This window comes from Aspergillus costaricaensis (assembly GCF_003184835.1).
Source record: "Aspergillus costaricaensis CBS 115574 unplaced genomic scaffold BO79scaffold_50, whole genome shotgun sequence".
Classification (NCBI taxonomy): domain Eukaryota; kingdom Fungi; phylum Ascomycota; class Eurotiomycetes; order Eurotiales; family Aspergillaceae; genus Aspergillus; species Aspergillus costaricensis.
In genome coordinates this window covers 155,338-175,325 of record NW_020291850.1, presented here as the reverse complement: position 1 = coordinate 175,325, position 19,988 = coordinate 155,338, and the positions used below count along the sequence as shown (strand labels likewise).

General features: G+C 51.9%; 6 protein-coding genes across 6 annotated transcripts; 4 read left to right on the top strand and 2 right to left on the bottom strand.

Moving 5' to 3' along the window:
• Nucleotides 1-2,816: 2,816 nt before the first annotated feature.
• BO79DRAFT_248622 (uncharacterized protein) lies at nt 2,817-5,117 on the bottom strand (the record flags this gene model as incomplete). Its single annotated transcript, XM_025685724.1, has 9 exons — nt 2,817-3,344; nt 3,439-3,513; nt 3,649-3,743; nt 3,914-4,023; nt 4,147-4,207; nt 4,285-4,532; nt 4,589-4,824; nt 4,889-4,894; nt 5,031-5,117. The coding sequence occupies 9 exons, from the start codon at nt 5,115-5,117 to the stop codon at nt 3,201-3,203; spliced, it is 1,062 nt and encodes a 353-aa protein (XP_025534595.1). The 3' UTR covers nt 2,817-3,200.
• A 2,300-nt stretch (nt 5,118-7,417) lies between these two features.
• BO79DRAFT_160156 (apses transcription factor StuA) lies at nt 7,418-9,534 on the top strand (the record flags this gene model as incomplete). Its single annotated transcript, XM_025678977.1, has 4 exons — nt 7,418-7,688; nt 7,750-7,950; nt 8,005-8,137; nt 8,196-9,534. 4 exons carry the CDS (start codon nt 7,418-7,420, stop codon nt 9,532-9,534), a joined length of 1,944 nt encoding a protein of 647 aa, XP_025534594.1.
• A 220-nt stretch (nt 9,535-9,754) lies between these two features.
• On the top strand, nt 9,755-10,441 carry BO79DRAFT_66034 (uncharacterized protein). Its single transcript, XM_025689563.1, has one exon. The coding sequence runs from the start codon at nt 9,974-9,976 to the stop codon at nt 10,334-10,336; it is 363 nt and encodes a 120-aa protein (XP_025534593.1). The 5' UTR covers nt 9,755-9,973; the 3' UTR covers nt 10,337-10,441.
• A 151-nt stretch (nt 10,442-10,592) lies between these two features.
• BO79DRAFT_240966 (myo-inositol transporter) lies at nt 10,593-14,101 on the bottom strand (the record flags this gene model as incomplete). Its single annotated transcript, XM_025685075.1, has 7 exons — nt 10,593-11,748; nt 11,811-11,915; nt 12,166-12,250; nt 12,376-12,792; nt 12,852-13,042; nt 13,096-13,830; nt 13,930-14,101. 7 exons carry the CDS (start codon nt 14,099-14,101, stop codon nt 10,616-10,618), a joined length of 2,838 nt encoding a protein of 945 aa, XP_025534592.1. The 3' UTR covers nt 10,593-10,615.
• An 899-nt stretch (nt 14,102-15,000) lies between these two features.
• BO79DRAFT_65997 (cytochrome P450) lies at nt 15,001-16,763 on the top strand. Its single transcript, XM_025689562.1, has 2 exons — nt 15,001-15,206; nt 15,275-16,763. Exons 1-2 carry the CDS (start codon nt 15,101-15,103, stop codon nt 16,756-16,758), a joined length of 1,590 nt encoding a protein of 529 aa, XP_025534591.1. The 5' UTR covers nt 15,001-15,100; the 3' UTR covers nt 16,759-16,763.
• A 748-nt stretch (nt 16,764-17,511) lies between these two features.
• BO79DRAFT_277409 (NADPH cytochrome P450 oxidoreductase family protein) lies at nt 17,512-19,938 on the top strand (the record flags this gene model as incomplete). The annotated part of the gene is made up of 1 exon (XM_025687816.1): nt 17,512-19,938. Exon 1 carries the CDS (start codon nt 17,788-17,790, stop codon nt 19,936-19,938), a length of 2,151 nt encoding a protein of 716 aa, XP_025534590.1. The 5' UTR covers nt 17,512-17,787.
• Between the last annotated feature and the right edge of the window lie 50 nt (nt 19,939-19,988).

Here is a 19,988-nt window from a genome sequence, read left to right as displayed (position 1 = left end):
GTCACACCAGACTCATCTGATTGTGGTGACTTGTCAGCCCTCCTCCCAGTCGAATTGAACCACTTTTAGTCAGAAACGAAGGGAAGGTGACGCTGGGCGGGGCCCGCACCCTAACGCCCTCCAGATCGTCCCGAAAGCCTTAAATTATTTATCGCACACACCACCAGCCCCAAAGGCCAAGCCCCCGGGCCAATAGAGCTCTTGTCCCCCCGAGGGGAGGGTCCACTTGGCCGCGAGGCTATTCCTGGCTGGCGTCTGCTAGTCTGCCCCTAGCAAAGATCTCGTATCGACGGGCTCGTCCAGGCTTGACAGCGATGAAGGAGAATGGCTAGTTCGGTGGATCGCGACCGAAAATCTCAATATTATTTCATTGCGACAGTGTTGTCTAGGTTAGGTAATACTCTTACGGCATTCCTCGGGATAAAAACGAAATAGTAAAATAAACCTCGTCAATAAAAATAATAATGATATTTAATGAAAGGGTAACAAAGTGAGCGGAAAAGCAGATAGATAGGATGGGAGATTAACCACCTCAAAATACTACTAGTAAATAGTCAAGAGGGATTGTTCGGGGTTGGGTAATATTGCATCCCTTGTAAAGAAAATCTCTTGGTGTGCACCTCCTCAACCACTCACGCATTTCCCTCACTTCCGACGCTTGCTCGATCGCGCGCGCTCTCTCTCATCTCTCATCATTATTTTTTCTCTCTCTCTCTCTCTCTCTCTCATATACTCATATTTTTTTTTGATCCCCCCCTCCTTGCCATGTCACCGCCATTTTGAAGGCGGCCCTTTTTTCGGCGGTTCTCTCGTTTCGAGGCTAGAAGGACATATTGTGATAGTTGATAGTTGATAGTTGTTGGATCTCAAGGTTTTTCGCTTTCAGATAGTTCGTTGGTCTGTGTTGAACGCTTCCCGCTGCTATACATACACTTACTTTCACCTATGATCCACACACCGTTCACATCTTGCATCAGTTCCATTGTTGCTGCGATGGCGGGCTTTGTATGACCTGCCTAGACACTCTAAGTATGACTACTGTATGTGCATCTTTGTGGTCCCCAAGACCACCATTTCAGGCCTTTGGTCTTACTAGCCAGTAATCCTTCTTCTTGTGATTCGTTCCCTGGTTGCTCTGGGCCATTCTGGCGCCCTTCTACTGGTGGCGGATCAGAATCCACATTTGCGTATGGACTATCTACGGAGCAGGTAGCTTTCATGCATTGAGCTCGTCACTGATTTGACTTGCCGTCAGCACTCTACTTAGGCAGCGCCAGACTGACTCGTGCGGGTTAAGGAATTAAACACCAGAAATAAGAATACCTTACAGCATGTAGGCTGGCCGGTCGGCAAGCATGGTTATCGTTCAGCCCGCACCATCGGACTACATACTACGTATCTAGTACTTGCACACATACACACGCACTACCTACCTTAGATAATAGTACAGGAACGCCTGTCCACTGCCATTCACTTATTAACAGTTGTTCTGGTGTCTAGTACTTACTGTCAGTCCTACCAACGGTACGTCCACATTAGGCAATTTCTGGATCCATGGATGCTTGACCATTGGTTCGCCGCCCCCGTGACAGAGATACGGCTTTGAGCCATTCCATGGGACGACGCGGTGTGGGACCCGCGCTCAATCGTGGAGACAGCTGTTCGAACCTGGAACTGAACTGGAACACGCCTGTCATTCCGTCATCTGGTGGTTGCTTTGCTTCCGTGGTTCTTCACAGCCCGATCTAAGCACTACTGCAGCGCTGCTGCTTTGGCTGCCTAGGCTGCTGGCATTTTTTGAGACATCATTCTCACACGTCGTAGGATGGTTGATCCTCCGATCACGTTTCGAACTCGCGATAGACTTTGAACAGAATAAATGAAAGAAATTGGAAAATAAAAGAAGAACAAAAAAACTAAGCCAGACTGCACCGAAGCTGGGCTAATTGACTAAATTTCAGACCGACCAAATCAGCTCCGAGGAACGGCGCCAAAAAAATTTCATGGGAGAATAATTCCATCAATTTTTTTACTGTTTTAATTTTCTTCTTTTATTACGCTCTCTTATTTTTTTATTATATTATATTTTATTTTTTATATTTTCTATTTTATTTTATTTTATTTATTTATTTATTTTTTTTTTTTTCCAAATTACCCTCTTTTCCATTTCCCTCTTTTTCCCTCTCCCTTAGTTTGTGTTGCTTTCGATCGTCTTCCCATCGATCCAGCATCATCCCGGCAGCGCAGGACGATCGAATGACTTACAGCAACGCGATCGGTCCCAACAGTTCACAGTGGCTCCCGACTATCGCAGTCAATTGGAAGTGAAGGACTCACCAACTCTTTTCCCTTTTTATTATTTCATTTTATTTTAGCGACCATTTTTTTACTTTTCCTTTCTCTCTTTTCTTTTTTTATTTCCCTCCCAAAATACCCATTTTCGTCTTTTCTCAATTTCCCTTTTCTATACCTTCGTCTCTACTGTAGTGGTGTAATGACCCCCTTCTCCGAGTCTTTTGGGGCTTCCTCCACCCTTGTGAGAATTTGATTAGCATGATCAATATTTTATTTGAATTAAAATTTAATCATTCTTTCTGCAGTGGTAATCAGGAGCGAATTAGTAGCGAGTAGACATTGAATGAGCCCGTCTTATTTCAGATGGGGAGTCCCTAATCAGATCGGTCTCCCGAGTCGGTCAGTAGTAGGCGCTTCTGTTTTGATCTACTCTGGCTTTGCCCGCGTTGAATTGTTTCTTAATGGTTGCTCGACCCTGCAGAACAGGACGTCTTCTGCTTCTTCTGTGCCATCACTCTTCTGTCCATCCAGAACTCGGGTGTCTCTTTGTTTCTTCCACTTAAGCCATCGATCTCATTGTTCACATCACCGACATAGTCATTAGCTATTGTTATTCCCACGGGTACGTGATCATTGATTTTCTTTTTATTCTCCCCCCTCAAGTCTGACATCTCCTGCGCATGTCTGGTTATTTTTCCTACGTATCGTGTCTGTCTTGTTGCCAATACCACCTCACCTATCAATTTTGCCGCTACTCTGTTTTTCACACCCCCTCTCTCCCCTCTCTCTCCGTCATTCCCACCATCGTGTTCCCCTGGAGCCAATCTGAGGCCAGTGTGCAGACACCGCGTCGGTTGGATCATCGCCGTCCTAGCCCAAACGGTGGTTCCTGTCCGGCGTCTTGTTTAGCTTATCCGGCTGATGGTCCTTGCTTCGTGGCGGATTCGCGGAATCCTCACTGTCTGAGCTTGATACAGCACTTGTGGACTGGACCCTGCCAGAAGGAACAGCCAGAGAGTGGGAGCACCAGTACCAGCACCGGCAGCAGCCTAGCAGGAAGCAGCAGCAGCAGCAGCAGCAGCAGCAGGAGCACCAGCACCAAGATCCCACGGTGTAGTCTCTCCGCTCTTCCGCAAGACGCACGGTCGTTGTCTCCCAGAAAATCCCACTTCCCTTCTTCTTCTGTTGCTCTTTTTTAGTTGCGGGATCCACACCTGACTATTGCCCTTTCTGCTTATTTTTCCCTTTTTCTTATTCTAATTTCATCGTGCCTCTTTTTGATTTTTTATTTTCATTTCTTTTTCTTTTCCTTATTTTACCACTTTAATCTTGCATTTTTTCTTTCTATTTTACTCTGATGATTTTCTTTTCTTGATTTATTCCTTTTTCAGTTTCTTCGTTAATCCCTCCCCCTCTTAACTGTTGGGGGATTTTGCTGACATCTCTTTCTATTTTGATTTTTTGATTTTTTGATTTTTATTCTTTTTTTATTCCCTTTTCTTTTCTTTTATTTATTTTTCCCTTCTTTCCCAAATTTTCTTTTCCCTTTCTCCGTTTTATTAAAGAGAAAAGAGACGGACCCAGGACGACTACTTAGTACATAGTTATAGTGACAGACGGTCCCAGTGATCCACTGCTCGGTCCCTCTCCAAGTTCCCTTTTGCCTCGTTCTTCAGAACCGACACCAAACGGGACCCGCGACCAAACGGACCCGGCCGGGGCTGACGCCTAGATTAATACATATAATAGAGCAAAAAGGGCCAAACGCAAAAAGGACAGCCAACGAGCGCGAACAAGCTATAAGCACCAGAGACATTCTACGGCAGACAATTGCCTTGCAGCTTCTCTTACATTCCCGCGCCGCAGGTCTCAAAAGAAAACTGGTGATCGAGAAACGATCCAAACACACGTGCTGGTGGTATGTGAGTGTATTTTCCTATTCTCTCTCTCGTTGCGCTATTCTTCCCTTCCATCTTGACACGCGCGCACGCGGTCTTTCCCCGTGAGGCGAAAGTCGCGGGGCGATTTGTTTCTTGTCTTGTCTTATGTCTTGTCTTGCCTTGATCTCGACCACTTCCTGCTGTGTGAGAGTTCTGTTGTTGCTGCTGCTGCTGCTGTCCTTGCTGCGGTACGCGCCCAGCCGCCCGAGGACCAACCCCCAATGGCCGTTGCCGCTCCCTTGGATCGATGAGGACACCGGACTACTGCAGATACGCTGGACTGTGTCTATGCTCCACCTGCGACAGAGCAGATTTAGACGTGTCGTGGTTCGAAGTCTGAGAAGAAAGCATACCTTCCTCCCTTTCTAGAATATCCTTCTCTGCCCAGCACACCCACCGCCCCTCCCTTCCTTGGTTGCTTTCCACTTTGACACCCGATTTCCATCGTTTTGGCTGGTGTTTCGGCCGTCTTTTCGCGGGCTTCGGTTGCACCCGTCAGCCGGAGATCCTCAGGCTGGGCTTGATTGATTCTCTTCTGCTGGTCGGTCCAGCGCCAACCCAAACCCAACCGAAACCCACCAGCCTCCCACTAAAACGCGGAAGCTGAGCGGCTGGCCCCCCTCTCCCCTCCCTTCCTTCACAGTACTACGTACTAGATACTACTAGTCAGTAGTACTACTTCCATAGTACTATCTACTGGTCTCTCTACCACTATCCCACTCCCACTGGGTCTACCGTACCGAGTTCAAGCACGGTCTGACCATACTTTCCCCTCCTGAACTGAACCCAACCTACTACCTGTTCTTCTTCCCCCCCCCTTCCCCTCTCTTTCTCCCCTCTTCGGCCCATCCCATTTCCCTCATCCACTCGTTGGCCATCCATGGGTGAAAAGCTGTCTCTAATTGTTTCCCCTCCCCGCCCCTTCAGCTCCGACCACACACCTATCAATCCTCCTAGGGAGGACAGCAGATAGAACAACAGAACCTCACCACACCCACACACCACGTTGAATCATTGCGTTGGTACAATCTCCCCTTTTTTTTTTTTTTTTTTTGATTTGGTCTTATTTTTATTCATATTTTATTTCTTTTATTTTTTTTTTTTCTCTTTCCCTCCCCTTTCCCCCTCTCCCCGCCCACCGAGTTAAACGGGTTTCCAAAGGCGGATCGGTCGCGGTCCAGAAACCCCGGCGGCTGCAGAGAACCTCAGGCTTAGCCCGGGGGCGCCTGCGTTTGCTGTTTCTGCCCCAGCCTCCACCTTTCGCCCATGATCTGCTGCTGCGCCGGCGGCGCTGCAATCATTCCCGTCTGCCCTCCACCGCCCTGGTCCTTGGTCCTTCTGCTCGGTCATGATCGCCCACGTCGAGAGTGTCTGACATTTGCCCATCCCATCTGTTGCCCTCTTTTTCTTTTCTTTCCTCTTTGGTTTTTATTTTTCTCTTTTTTTCCTTTTTTCCCTAAATTTCTTTTCCCTTTTCTTTTTTTCCTCTTTTTTCTTATTTCCATTATCCATTTTTGCCTTTTTCCTTTTTTTACCTTTTCGCTCACCTCTTTTCCTTACCCAAAATTAACCTGCCCTTTTGGATTTCCCTCTTCCCAATTTCCACCCTAACCCCAGTAATTTCCATCGACCGACTTCCTTGGTCCGGATTACTATTTTTTCCTGGTCCCCACCGGTCTCCCTTGGCCTCTCCTCCGTTGCTGTACCATCCCTTCCGTTTGACGCCTTCTTATACATACACCTCCGCCTCTGCTTCCCTCCACCATTCCCCCCTCCATCAATCACGACTTCGTCTCTTGTCTTGCTTCTTTCCTGTTTCCCCCCTCTACGTGGCTATGTGGACGAACTGAACGACTTTCTTACTTACGCCTGCTGTTTCCCCCCTTTACTCTTTTCTTCTTTCCATGACTCATTATCTTGCCTGTTACTACTGTTTCTCTGTCTCTGCCAATTCGCTCGCATGAGGTTATTGACCCGTTCCTAGAACTGTCAGTGCCTGTATCGCCTCCCGTTCATCGACGACCTGCTACGACCTGTTACGACGCCTTAACGTCCCTCTTCCCTCAACTCGTCGCAGAATCACCGCCATTCGCCCGCTTGACGCGTCTCAATCCTGTGCTACCGCTTTTGGTTGCAAGTCACCCAAGGCCTTTTGACGTTTGATGCTGGACTGTCACGTCGCCTTCTCCCGCTCTGTTCTTACGACTTGAAACGAGACCCATGATTCTGTGCTTCTAATTTGGCTGAGCGATTTCTGTTGACCATCCGCAAGCGCTTGTTGTCCTGCTTTCATGGTTTCGCCTGTGACGACCCAAGATTCTTGAAAGTATCTGGATTTAGATTTCTGTCAGTACTCACTGCATAGCGATTTTTCGTCCAGTTGCGCCGGCCATCTTCAAGCGTGTTACGGTTACGACTTCCACGAGCTTGCCACGATTGCACATCATTGCATGTTCTGCATTGCCTGTTAGAAGCTTCTCATTTGTTCGGCTCACCCGCCAATTTGATCCTCTTGTATCTGACCCAGTCTATTGGTCGCGATACATTAACGACAAGTCAAATCCCATCACAGGAAAAAGAAAACACCCACTAAAAAGAAGTTCGCTTTGTTATTTGCATGCTACAGTCAGATCGTGCCTTTGCGAACTGACAATTACCCGTTGATAAAAGACCAAAAAACAAGAACCAACAGCTTTCACCTCACGGTACGCCGGACACATCGTTGAGTCCGACGTCCGACCGCTCCCGTTTCGCCTCACTTTTCAAGACCGTTACCCCCGCCAACCGAAAAGCTGGAGCTGCCGTCGATTTCGCAGGTCCACACCAGAGGTCCTGTTGATATTCCTTGGTATAACCACCACGCTGCGGAGCGACCCCTATTGTCTGGCGACAAACTCCCAGCTCTCAGTCTACCAACGGCCACGCAGGCCATCTCGGGCCAGTCCTATCGGGCTAGCTACGAAGACGCGTCGGCCCTTGGTTCCAACAACACGAGCACTCGAACAAGTTTATCGGGAGCTGCGCCTGTAGTTAGTGAAGCTAGAAGCCCGCCGCCTACGTCTGCAGACCTCGCGGCAGGTGGTCAGGGCCGGCTTTCATTGGATTCCTCGACTCAGGAGTACTCGCTCCAACAAAACCCCGTTAGTGACGGATTCTATCAAAATCAGACTTCACTTGGCAGCATGAACCAAACACAATCCTACATCGATGTCCACTCATCGCACCTGTCGTCCGCTCAGCCGTATGCGCCTCATGCCGCAACTGCGGGAGGGTTAGCGCATTACCAGTACCAGCAGCCACCCGTTCTGCAGCCAGCATCAACCACCTATGGCCCGGCAAGCTCGTACTCTCAGTATGCTTACCCTGGTGGAGTGACCTCCTCCCAGGGAGGTCCGCAACCCCCGACCACCTCCATGAGCAGTGGTGTCCCAACCCAATTGTTGCCTTTACCAGGTACGTGCTACTCTAAATGGTCATGGTCAGCTGAACTTTCAAGCTAACTGCATACCTGTAGCTGTGACAACACATGGTGCTGTCCCGACAGCGGGTTATGGAAACACGACCGGGACCCCCTTGCAAGGGTATGTCTATGATCCCACTGGCCAGGTAGCCCCACCAGGAGCGAAACCGCGCGTTACTGCCACCTTGTGGGAAGACGAAGGCAGCCTCTGCTACCAGGTGGAAGCCAAGGGCGTCTGCGTGGCAAGAAGAGAAGGTAAGCTTGACTTCAGCTGCTCCTTTTTGACTTTATGCTAATGTGTATTCACAGATAATCATATGATCAACGGCACAAAGCTCCTGAACGTCGCAGGAATGACGAGGGGTCGCCGTGATGGTATTCTGAAGAGTGAGAAGGTCCGACACGTCGTCAAGATTGGGCCCATGCATCTGAAGGGCGTCTGGTACGATCTCTGAATTGCTCGATTCCCTGCATCAGGACTGACTGAACCTTGCTTTTAGGATCCCCTTCGAGCGTGCCCTCGAATTCGCCAACAAGGAGAAAATCACAGATCTCCTGTATCCCCTATTCGTTCACAACATCGGTGGCCTCTTGTATCACCCGACGAATCAGAGTCGGACGAACATGGTGGTGCAAGAATCGCAACAGCGGCGATTGGAGGGCCCTCAGGCTGCGCGAGCATCTCAGGGGCCTCAGCCCTCGACTTTGCACCATCATCACTCACTGCAGGGCACAGTTCCTTCGCACATGCCGCAACCCCACACCATGGCTTCTCAGGCCGGTGCTCGGCCGGCACTCGATCGAGCACACACATTTCCCACGCCTCCTGCTAGTGCCTCGAGCCTCATGCCCATCACCAATCCCAGCAACTCCTATGACTGGAACAACCAAGGGATGAACTCGGGCGTGCCGAACTCACAGCCGCTCTCCATTGATACGGCTCTGAGCAACGCCCGGTCAATGCCGACGACACCTGCCACCACACCCCCGGGCAGCAACATGCAGGGAATGCAGTCATTCCAAGGCCAATCCGGGTACGAGTCGAAACCATATTACTCGGCTGCCCCGCCTTCTCATCCCCATTATGCTTCCCAGCAACCTATGACTCAGACTGGTATGGCTTCTTATGGACAAACGATCCCGTCTCACCCTTACATCAAGAGTGAGATGGGACCCCCATCAAGCCGGACACCTGGCGGCCAGCCGGAGACGGATCCACCTGAGGTGAAGCAGGAGCGCTATGCCCACAGTAATGGCCATGTTGGAAGCAATGGAGCTGAGCAAGTGCCGGAGCATGAGTCGGAGTATGTGCAGCATGACAATTCTGGATATAACACCAACCGGGGCTCCTACACATACACCACCAACACTTCGGTGGGCAGTCTGGCGGGTGACCACTCCCAACTTACCCCGGAGATCACGGGTTCTCCTACCCAACAAAACGGGTCTGAACGCATGACACCCCGTACGAGTGGTGGGCCTCCTCCCCCTTGGGGCTCCGGATACAACACGCCTCCGCGCCCCGCCGCTGCTAGCAGCCTATACAACATCGTGAGCGACACCAGAGGGACATCGGGCAATGGCGCGACCTCTGACAATTACTCTGTGGCTTCAAACTCTGCTCCTGGATACTCGACAGGCATGAATGGATCTTTAGGCTCCACTAAGCGGATGCGGGAAGACGATGACGTGGATCGCATTCCTCGACCGGACAGCCGAGGAACGGAGTATGATAGCAAGCGCCGTAAGACGCTGAGCGAGGTCGGCGGTCCCGTTGGAGGTGTGCCCCTTGGGCTCCAGCCCATGAAGGCTGGCGGTGTTATGGCCCGTCGTCGGTAACCGTCCACTCCAAGAGTCGTCTTTCCTGACCAGGTGAAGACCTGGAACATCAAAAAGAAATAGAAAAGAAGAAAAAAAAAATCTCCCAAGGAAAGACAAAATTCTAGTTCTGTTATGGGTTATTATTTTCCATTTCTTGGAGTGAATTGTGGGGCTTTTCACGTTCCTGATTGTTGTTTTTAACTCTTATAATAGACTACACATTCAGCACGGCAGGGTATGGGATATGAAGTGAGTGGGTGGAAGGCCATTCGTCACCACCCGAGCGCTTCAACAATTGCATTCGACAAACAGCGCCCTATTTGTGTCTTTGCCTTTTGCGTTTGTTGCATGGTTTCTCGATGGACTGATTGAACAGTGCCTGGTCACCGGCACTGGTTGGGATGGGTGCATTGCTTGGTTCCTCCACCAACCAGGTTTTCGATCGTTTTTATGTCTTATGTTGCTTCCCGTTGGAGGGTTTCCCAGCGGATGGGTAGCCTACTCGCAAGGGGTGTGTTATCTGGGTTGTTCATGGAGCAGCGTTGGGACTGCGCGCTTCGCTTTTCTCACTTTCTCTACGGATCAAGCGAGGGATGGTCAGCGTTACGGTGCTTTTTGGTCATCTTATGGTATGGTATGTGTGTGTGTGTGTGCGTGTGCGATTCTTTCCGACCGGTTATATTTAACGACCATGAAGTCACGAATTTCCTTGATGAGAACATTTTTCCTATTATACTGTTGTGGCTTTTCTCCATTCCTGCATCTTAGGACCGTTGGTCCTAGGTTTTTGTGTTTCTGTTCTGACTGTATGGGCATTTAAAAATTCCATGGGCTATTCAAGAACGATTGAAGACAGTATAATCGTAAGATATTCTATTTATGCTATACATCTACGTAGACGATTTGGTGTACGAATCGAATAAAGGCATATAGGGAAGTCGGGGCTGTGAGAGATGAGGGGAAAAGAAAGAAGGGAAGCAATGTATGGCCTGATCTGGCTCGGCGGCTCAAATCCACGCATCATCCTTCTCTCCCTCCCTCCCTCCTTCCCTCTTCTCTGTTTCCATCGTTCTCTTTCTCTCCTTCATCTTCCCTCTCATTATTGCGTGTTATCTTTCATTCTCTCCTCTTTATGCCTTTCCCTGATTTCCCGCGCAAGTTCCAGCACCCTCGAGTGAATCTCTGGGAATGCGGCAACTAGACCTAAGTTATCTGCCAGCGTCCGGCCTCGCCCATAGTTGAAAGGCTGACCATCCAGATCGGTGATCATGCCGCCCGATTCTTCAAACACCAGCATGCCGCCAGCATGATCCCACGCATAAGCACGATACTCGGGGCTTCGGGGGATACGGACCATCACGTTGCACCCGCCCACCACGAGGGCCGCATACTTGGCTTGCATTGACCAGAGATCAGTAATTGGTTTGGTGACACCCAGTCTCTCGCGAACAACTTGGTGTAGCCGCTGATCGATGTAGGGGCTCTCCATGCTCTCTGCAAATACCAGATCGGGCTGGCCGGTATCGGTCCGTGCCAGGACGTTGTACACCTTCACGGCGGGCTGCAGGCGCTCCTTGCTCATCGGACGCTTGTACGCTCCATGGCCCCGGACTGCCGACAGCATAATCCCGTACCCATTCTGATCGACCGTGTCTTCGTGGACTACCGTGGTGTGGAAGTGCAGGTTGGGATATCCGACCACGCCGACCTTCTGCTCGCCGTTCTCGATGAGCGCCACGGAAACAGCATACTGACGGCCCTGGATGAACGACGCCGTCCCGTCAATGGGATCCATGATCCAGGTACGCGTATGACGGGCTCCTTCCCCACTGCCACCCAAGTCAATGATGCTTAGCATCTCTTCAAGCGACGATGGGGCTGCGACGATCTCTTCGCTCTCGGTATCATGCAATTGAGTTGTGGATACCAGCTGCCACACTCGGTCGGCTAGTGCGGGATCATTCCGCAAGGCTGATGCTGATTCCTCCCCGACAAATTTGTCGCTGGGAAAGTTGTGGCGGATTGCGCTAATCAGAATGGCTTGTGACGCAAAATCGGCTATGGTCACTGGAGACGCGTCTGCCTTGTCGGTAGATCCCTTGTCGGCCTCGGCCAGCATAGTCTTGGTGACTATACTGGCTCGCTGGACAGCGAGACAGGCCACTTGAAGCTCTCTAGCGAACGGTGAATGGGCCATTGTTGTTGGTGTATGTTGGCTTAGACTAATATGCACTGACTTGCTGGTTAGATAATGGCTAGCGGCGCGCGTAAATGCGCCAGTCTGCCGTACGTACCTTTCAGGTTTTCGGTTGCCACATCGCTAAGACCACTGCCTATTTGCAAATTCAATTCGGCCTCTGAGAGGATGGCTGGGAAATTTCCACAGTATGCCTGGGGAGCTAAGAGTGAAGAAGTCAGATAAAGAGAGAGTGAGACAAGCGAAAACAAGAAAAGGCAATGGTGGGTATTGATCGCTGTTGATAGTAGCTCCAAGCCATTGACTGGGGCAGGAAATCTCCCAATGAGGAAAAGCGTTTCAAGCTGCTTCGATTCACTACGGACAATTCATTCACCGGCCCGTTGGCGTGTGCAAATGACCGAACACATTCCATTACTCTATAACAACTGGGAAATGAACATTCATCGTACATACAAGCGCTGAGCTGTCAGGACTACTTCCTACAGCCGAAGCTTGAAGCCGGTGTGGATCCAGCGTCCGCGCCAGGATGGCTGTCTTGCGCACAGATCAAACGATACACAGACCAACTGCGGGAGGCTTCGGAAATCTATCTATGGGGCACTTTGCTCGTTCGCTCTCGCCTCTCGGAGCTCCCTCTGCAATCGCTTGGCGTGTTTCACCCCGAAGCCATGGGTGTAAATTTCCCGCACCGACTCCAGAGGCATATTGTGCACCTCCGCATAGCAGAAGATGACGAAGAGCCACCCAAGAAAACAAATACCCGCATAGAACGCAAACACTCCGCTGGGGGTCATAGCCTTCATCATGGACAGAAATGTCGACGAGATGATGATATTACAACCCCAGCAGGTCACGGTATTCAGCATTGTGCCAAGTGCACGTACTTCCAAGGGGAGAAATTCAGTGCCCACCCAGGAAATAGGTGCGACGCCAGCCGAATAAAATGCAATGTAGACAATCAGTGCGACGAGAAGAAGGATACTTGCCCAGGTCATCTCGTGCGGTCCCGTGACGCTCAGATCCGAATTGACAGGAATCCAATGGAAGGCGATGGCAACGACAACCAGGGAGAGGGACTGCGTCAATGTTAACCAAAGCTATGATCTGAGCGAGTCGATGAAAATGCGGCACCTACCATCCCCAACACGGTGATCAGAAGCATTGATCGTCTTCCAAAGCGGTCAATGAAGGCGAAGTTTGGGAACCCAAACACAAAATTCGTCGCTCCAACGACGATGGAGACGGCCGTGGCCTGGTTGAAGCCAACTAGGGAGAACAGTGTGGCGGAATAGTACATCAGCGTGTTGAATCCCCCTAGTTGTGATACTGGGTAATATCAGTATCTATGATAAAAACACGAGAAGAAAACGGGGTTTTACCAGCCATTATAGAGCAGGCTGTGGCCAGGGCTCGCAGGTTAGCGCCTACAGTGAAAATCTGTTTTATCTGCCACCATAGGCTCTTGTCTGATACGGAGGCAGCAACCTCTTCGATAGAATGACGAACCACCCTGATTTTGTTGACCACTTGCTGTTCCGTGGCTTGAGGAAAGATCTTTCGGATTACTCTCTTGGCTTCATCGTCACGGCCATGGGAAATCAGCTGGCGAGGTGTTTCTGGGCACAAGGGCATTGTAGCCGCCAGAGCAATAGCAGGAACAGCACCAATGGCAATTGTGTATCGCCAGCCTTGATGTACGTCAGTGAACGCGGCCCCGAGGGCGTAGGCAATGAGCTGGCCAAAGGTCACACAAATATTATCGAACACGATCAGTCGACCACGGAATCTAGCAGGCGCCATCTCTCCAATATACAAGGGAACGATCATTGCCGCTTCACCCACTCCAAAACCAACTACTAGTCGACCAACCACCATCTGGGCCAGTGAGAACGCCGTGGCTTGCAAGGCGGTTCCCACGAAGAAGACGGCACAGCCCACATAGATTGCTAGTTTCCGTCCATACTTGTCTGAAGTCATGCCAGCCAGAACGGCGCCGATCAATGCACCCCCTGAAGTTATGGAGGTGATGAGTTCCTGGTCATTAGAGGACAGAGCTTGGCCGAGGTCGGTTCCAAGGCTGACGAGGACTGCGGATATTACGCCCGTGTCGTACCCTGGACGAGTGAGGAGAAAGAACCATGTCAGCTGGGACTGTCTATGGGCGAAGTGGCTATGATGGGCCATGAAACGCTAACGGCCTGGGTCATGCCTACCAAAGAGAAACCCGCCCATGGACACCGTGCACGCAATCAGCCATACAGCCTTGCCAGGATTCGTCGTCTCGATTGAATCGTCCAAGCCCTCCGCGGCGCCAGCGTTGTCATCGTGGAAAGTCTCTGGTTTCAGATCGTCGATGGCCGGCAAATAGTCGTCTGCAGGATCCATGATGGTCTGGATTAGGGCTATGGGAAGTAACCAAAATCTAAACAATGAAACAGTATGCTTAAGAAGATACAGGTTATTGATGAAGTGTTAATTAGATTACACACGTGCAATGACCTCAGAAGCCCGGCCGACGTGGCTAAAGACTGAGTGGGAGAATTATCTACGATGACAGCGGGCATATATGCAAAGGGAAATACTATTGCCGAAAAGCGACCCCCATGGCCATCATCCACCCTCGAGGAGGGGGTATATGCCTGCCCCCTCATTCCCATGGCGAACTAAAGACTCGAAGAGGGGGGGGAAATGGAATGTCCGGGTATTGCTTCAGGGTTCGGCACGGTTCCATGGGTCTGTTCAAGATGACAGTCGTATCCCCAGGTTACCCCAGACTTGCCTGGACCCGGATATCTGCGTCTCTTCATTGGCTGATCTGCACATCTCGGGGGATGTCCTCAAATACCGTCAACTCCGCTATGATGACGATAAGTACCGGGGAGCTATTTGCACAATAGCCGGGGCATGGGGCTCCTGTCAAAGCCTGGTGGGTCCAGCTGATCCTCGCGAATTGATTCCATCGCAATTCGACCGGCAAACGCGCGAGCATTATTACTCTATCGGTGGTGGCGGGGCACAAAAGGGAAATTCTCTCCGCCCTGGCTGGATGACCTTGAATGGCAGTTTTATCCGGCATCATGCTGGAATGACATGGCAGCTGTTACACCAGCCAGGGACTCACGATGTCGTGGGCATGGTGGAATGCTGGGGGTGTCGGTTTCTGCGGTTCACGAGGATGGGTTAGTTTATCCATCCATCCATCCATCCATTCCCTTCTCCTCCCGGTTTACCTGGGGTTATAAGTAGCTGCTCTCCGGACCAGAGAGCTTGCTGGTAGCAACCAGGAACCTTTGATATTTAACCTTGTTCATCATTGACATTCAATTACTTGATCTACTGTGTTTCTCTTGTCCGGCTCTATCGTGACGCCCCCAAAGAGCAACCATGTGGTCACTTTTCACAATCGCCCCTTACGCGTTCTTTATCGGGATCGTGGGGATCTCCTACTTCCTGGTATGGCCGTTTGTGCAGTATATCAGAGACCCCAAAGGTATGTTTATACTCGTATATATACCAGGTTGTCTACAAAGCCTCGAGGCTGACTAGCGAGTGTCCTAGGTCTCCGGAAATACCCTAATCTTACACCAATCTCGGGAATGTCTGCCATCCCGTTCATGCTCATGGCGTCCCGCGGATTCCGGTCGCGAGAAATGCAGGAGCTGCACCAGGAGAAGCCGGTAATCCGTACCGGACCCAATACGCTCTCCTATGGTGATGTGCGCGCGATCAAGGACATTTACGGCCATAACACCAAGTGCATCAAGGACCCATCCTACGTCGTCACGGCGGGCACGCATTACCACCTAGCCGATGTGGTGGACAAGGGGGACCATGCGCGGAAGCGTAAGGTTCTGTCATCCGCCTACGCTCTTAAGAACCTTGAAACATGGGAGCACAAAGTCAGCGACAAGGTTGAGAAGGTGGTGGCCCACTTTGACAAGGTGTGCACGGCCGCACCGTCTGCGGCTGTGGCGTCCGGCAAGGTCGCGCCGGACCCCAAAGACCTGACCGTGGATTTCCGCGCCTGGACCAACTACTTCACGCTGGATGCTATCGCAGATATCGGTCTGTCAGAGAAGCTGGGCTTCTTGGACCAGGGCAACGATGTCTGCATAGCTGAGCGGAAGGATGGGTCAACGTACACGGTGAATCTCCGGGAGGCACTGTATCCCACGGCCCGGAAGCAGTCGCTTATCCTCTGGAACTACGAATGGTACCCGGTGCTGAACAAGCTGGTCAACGTGATCCCGTTCTTCGGCCGGATGCAAAAATCCTCGGACAACTGGGACAACATTGTGTGGCGACGCAGCATCGAGCGCCTGCGACGGTATGAGGCTGGGGAGAAGCTCGATGACTTCTTCCAAGCGCTGATGGAGGATAAGAACGGCCGGGCCAACAACCTGGAGTGGGGCGATGTGGTGTCGGAAGTGAACATCATGATGAACGCAGGCAGCGTAACGACGGCGATCGCGATCGCCAACGTGATGTACCAGCTGCTGCGGAATCCGGAGTGCCTGGCTAAGCTCCGGGAAGAGATCGACGCAGTGCTGGACGCGGACGATATCGTTGCGCCATACGACAAGGTGAAGCACTTGCCGTATCTTCGGGCATGCCTGGACGAATCGCTCCGGATCTTCCCGCCAACGTCGCACGGGCTTCCGCGCGAGACACCGGAAGAGGGGATGGAGATCCTGGGCCAGTGGGTGCCGGGGAAGACAACGGTCAGCATGTCGGCCTATGTTGCGCACCGCGACGAGCGGGCCTTCCCCAAGGCGGACCAGTACATCCCGGAGCGGTGGTTGGGAGAAGAAGGCAAAGCGCTGCAGCCGTACTTTGTGGCGTTCTCGGCGGGGGCACGGTCCTGTATCGGGCGGAACATCTCGTACTTGGAGCAGACGAAGATCCTGGCGTCGCTGGTGCATCGGTATGAGTTTGCGCTGCCGCACCCCGGGTGGGAGCTGAAGCGACTGGAGACGATGAACTTGATTTTGGGAGATATGCCGGTGAAGGTGTGGCGACGGCAGGTGCCGGCCACCGATTAGGGAAAATTTTCTACATATTCATCTTGTTCCTAGACAGGCTAGACTTTTTTCTATTTTGTTCTCTCCTCTTTCTCTTTTTCTTCTTCGTGATGAATGATGAAAACAATGGTAGCGATATTGCACTAATTCTTTGGTGTTGGATGGTATAGTCTGCAGTTTCTCACTAATTTCCTTGGTAGACACTCAACTAGGTAGACACTCAATTAGCTAGCCATGCATATCAAGCATGTAACTACGTCGAGATAGTCTCACGAGGGATCGTCATGGGACCCCGAGGTGTCCGGCCAGACTGGTCCGGAACCATCGGAGCGAGACAGATGTGTCCGTTCCGTGGGGGAAAGGTATGCAGCATGCTATATCCCTTTCACCTAAGTTTAGTATAACGGAAGGGGAAAAGGGAGGTAACGCCCCAAAAGCCGAGCTGGGGTAGAAAATGAACCAAGTGTGGGGGATAGATTGATAGTAGTTAGATTGATTGCTTTCTTGGTCTGTGCTGTGCGGGGGGGGAAGATGGAGAAAGAAAGAAAGAAGTAAAGGGACCGCGGGGAAAAGTAGCTGGATCGGGTATATTGGGACCGAGAGGGAGGTTAAAGTGGGTTAAACTACTCCGTATTGGACAATGGATGAGGCGAAAGACATGCAGAAAGTTGCATGGGCGAAATGGAAAAAGATGCCGCCTGCCCCCAAATGGGGTAATTTTCCCCTCGGGGAACATTGCCGCTTCTTTCTCCATCTTCTCTTCTTTGGGATCCCCAACTTTCTGCTTCTGTGTCTGCATCTGCTTCTTGCTCAGGTTTACTGCTTCTCGTTGCCTCGTGTCTCTTGCCTTGCGCCGCTCTTATCTCCACCATGTCGGTCATTGGCGCCAATTCATCCATCGGAAATCATGGTGTCACGGCCTCTCATGGATCGATTTATAGATCCAGCAGCTGCCCTTTCATCTTCTGCTAACCTCCAAACTACAGAGTGTATAACTGACAGACTGGCTGGTTCTGCTCAGTGCACTTCATCCTCATTCTCATCATCATCATGACCTCCCCTCTGTCTCCATGGCAGATACCACCAGCCCTCTGGCAGGAGCTGACCAAAGTCCTCACTCCCACCGGAGCCGCCGACTATGCCGCCCTGACTCTCCTTGCCATGGCCGGCACAACCTACCTGTCGCGCGGCATTCTCTGGGACCAGCCAGACCCCTACAACTACCTCTGGTATGAACGTCCCCAGCTGAAGATGGCCGGTTCCGCCGGCCCCAATGCCCACCAGGAGACCCGCAACATTGCCCAGAAGCTCGAAGAGGCGGACAAGAACATCGTCGTCTTCTGGGGATCGCAGTCCGGTACGGCCGAGGGCTTTGCCCATCGCTTGGCGCGTGAGATTTCCCTCCGCTTCCGTCAGGGTACTCTGACGGCGGATCTATCGGATTATGATCCGGAGAGTATCTCTCAGATTCCTCAGTCCAAGCTGGCGATCTTCATCTTGTCTACCTATGGCGAAGGAGATCCCAGTGATAATACGGCTGAGTTCTGGGATTGGATTCACAAGGCGGAGAATGTCTCGCTGGCCAATGTGAGATATTGTGCGTTTGGTCTGGGGAATAGCAACTACAAGTTCTACAACCGCGTCGTGGACGTCGTCGTTCAGGCGCTGGATGGTCGAGGTGCAAAGGCCCTCATGCCCGTTGGTAGGGCTAATGATGCCGAGGGAGCCACGCAGGAGGACTTTATCAGCTGGAAGGACGAGCTGTTCGCCATGTTCAAGTCCCAGCTCGGCTTCGAGGAGGGTGAGATGCAGTACTTGCCCACCCTATCCGTCGAAGAAGACGAGTCCCTGGAGCCTATTGATCTGAACCACGGCGAGCCAGATGCCCGTGATGCTAGCAGGGCATCTGCACAATGCTCCCCCGTGCGGCCAGTGTCCATCTCCAGTACCCGTGAGCTCTTCCAGGTCTCAGACCGCCACTGTCTACACATGGAGCTGGACCTGTCCAGTGTCCCCGAGTTCACCTACAAGACGGGCGATCATCTCGCCATCTGGCCCAGCAACCCCGACGCAGAGGTTGAGCGACTCCTCCAGGTACTGGGCCTTACTGCACGCCGCGAGGTGCCCATCTCCATCAAATCGCTCGACCCGGCCACCAAAGTGCGCATCCCCACCCCCACGACCGCGGCAGCCCTCTTCCGCTACTACCTGGAGATCTGTGCCCCCGTGAACCGCGACACAGTACTCGGTCTAGCACAATTCGCACCCACCCCCGAAGCAAAGTCCTACCTCCTCCAACTCGGCCAAGACAAGACCAGCTACGCCAACTTCCTCAATCGCACGCACGTCACCCTCAGTCGTCTCCTCCAACTCGCCTCCCCAGACAACGCCTGGTCCGCTCTACCTCTATCCTACCTGGTCGAGACCCTCTCCCCCATCCAACCCCGATACTACTCCATCTCCTCCAGCAGCGTGCTCTCCCCCCGCAAACCCTCCATCACCGCCATCGTCTCAACCACCCCTGTCCCCGAAAACCCAGACGAACTCATCCACGGCATCACCTCGAACTACCTCCTCGCCTTATCCCAACACCGCACCTCCCCATCCACCCCCCACCCATACGGCCTAACCTACCACCTCAACGGACCCAGCAACGCCCTCAACAGCGAACAGGTCTTCGCGCACCTCCGCAAAAGTAAATTCAAACTGCCCCGCACAGGAAACACCCCCCTCATCATGATCGCCGCAGGCACGGGCCTAGCCCCGTTCCGGGCGTTCATCTCCGAACGTCGCCAACTGCAGCAGATTGGTCGCGAAGTGGGACAGATGATCCTCTTCTTCGGATGTCGGCGTCCAGACGAGGATTATATCTATAAGGAGGAGCTGGAGGCGTTGAATGAGGGGCTGGGTGGAAAGTTGCGCATTGAGACGGCGTTCTCGAGATATGAGAATGGGGGAGTGAAGAGGCAGTATGTGCAGGATAAGATTGTCGAGTGTGGGGATGAGGTGGTGAGGTTGTTGGTGGAGGAGAGGGCCAACTTGTATATTTGTGGGAGGGCGGGGATGGCGAGAGAGGTGGAGAAGAGGGTCGGAAGGGAAATGTGTAGGGTTAAGGGGTGGGAGGAGGGTGATGGGCAGTGGAATGAGTGGTGTAAGGGGTTGAAGAAGAGGGGGAAGTGGCAGGAGGATGTTTGGGGATGATCAATCACTTGTATTTTCTTTCTTCTTCAATGATATTGTGATGTCAACTG

Bases quoted from the DNA above. Each gene is read 5' to 3' on its own strand.
- BO79DRAFT_65997 (XM_025689562.1), top strand. From the start codon at position 15,101: ATGTGGTCACTTTTCACAATCGCCCCTTACGCGTTCTTTATCGGGATC. The intron at 15,207-15,274 runs GTATGTTTATAC...CGAGTGTCCTAG, and splicing joins GTATATCAGAGACCCCAAAG to GTCTCCGGAAATACCCTAAT.
- BO79DRAFT_66034 (XM_025689563.1), top strand. From the start codon at position 9,974: ATGTTGCTTCCCGTTGGAGGGTTTCCCAGCGGATGGGTAGCCTACTCG.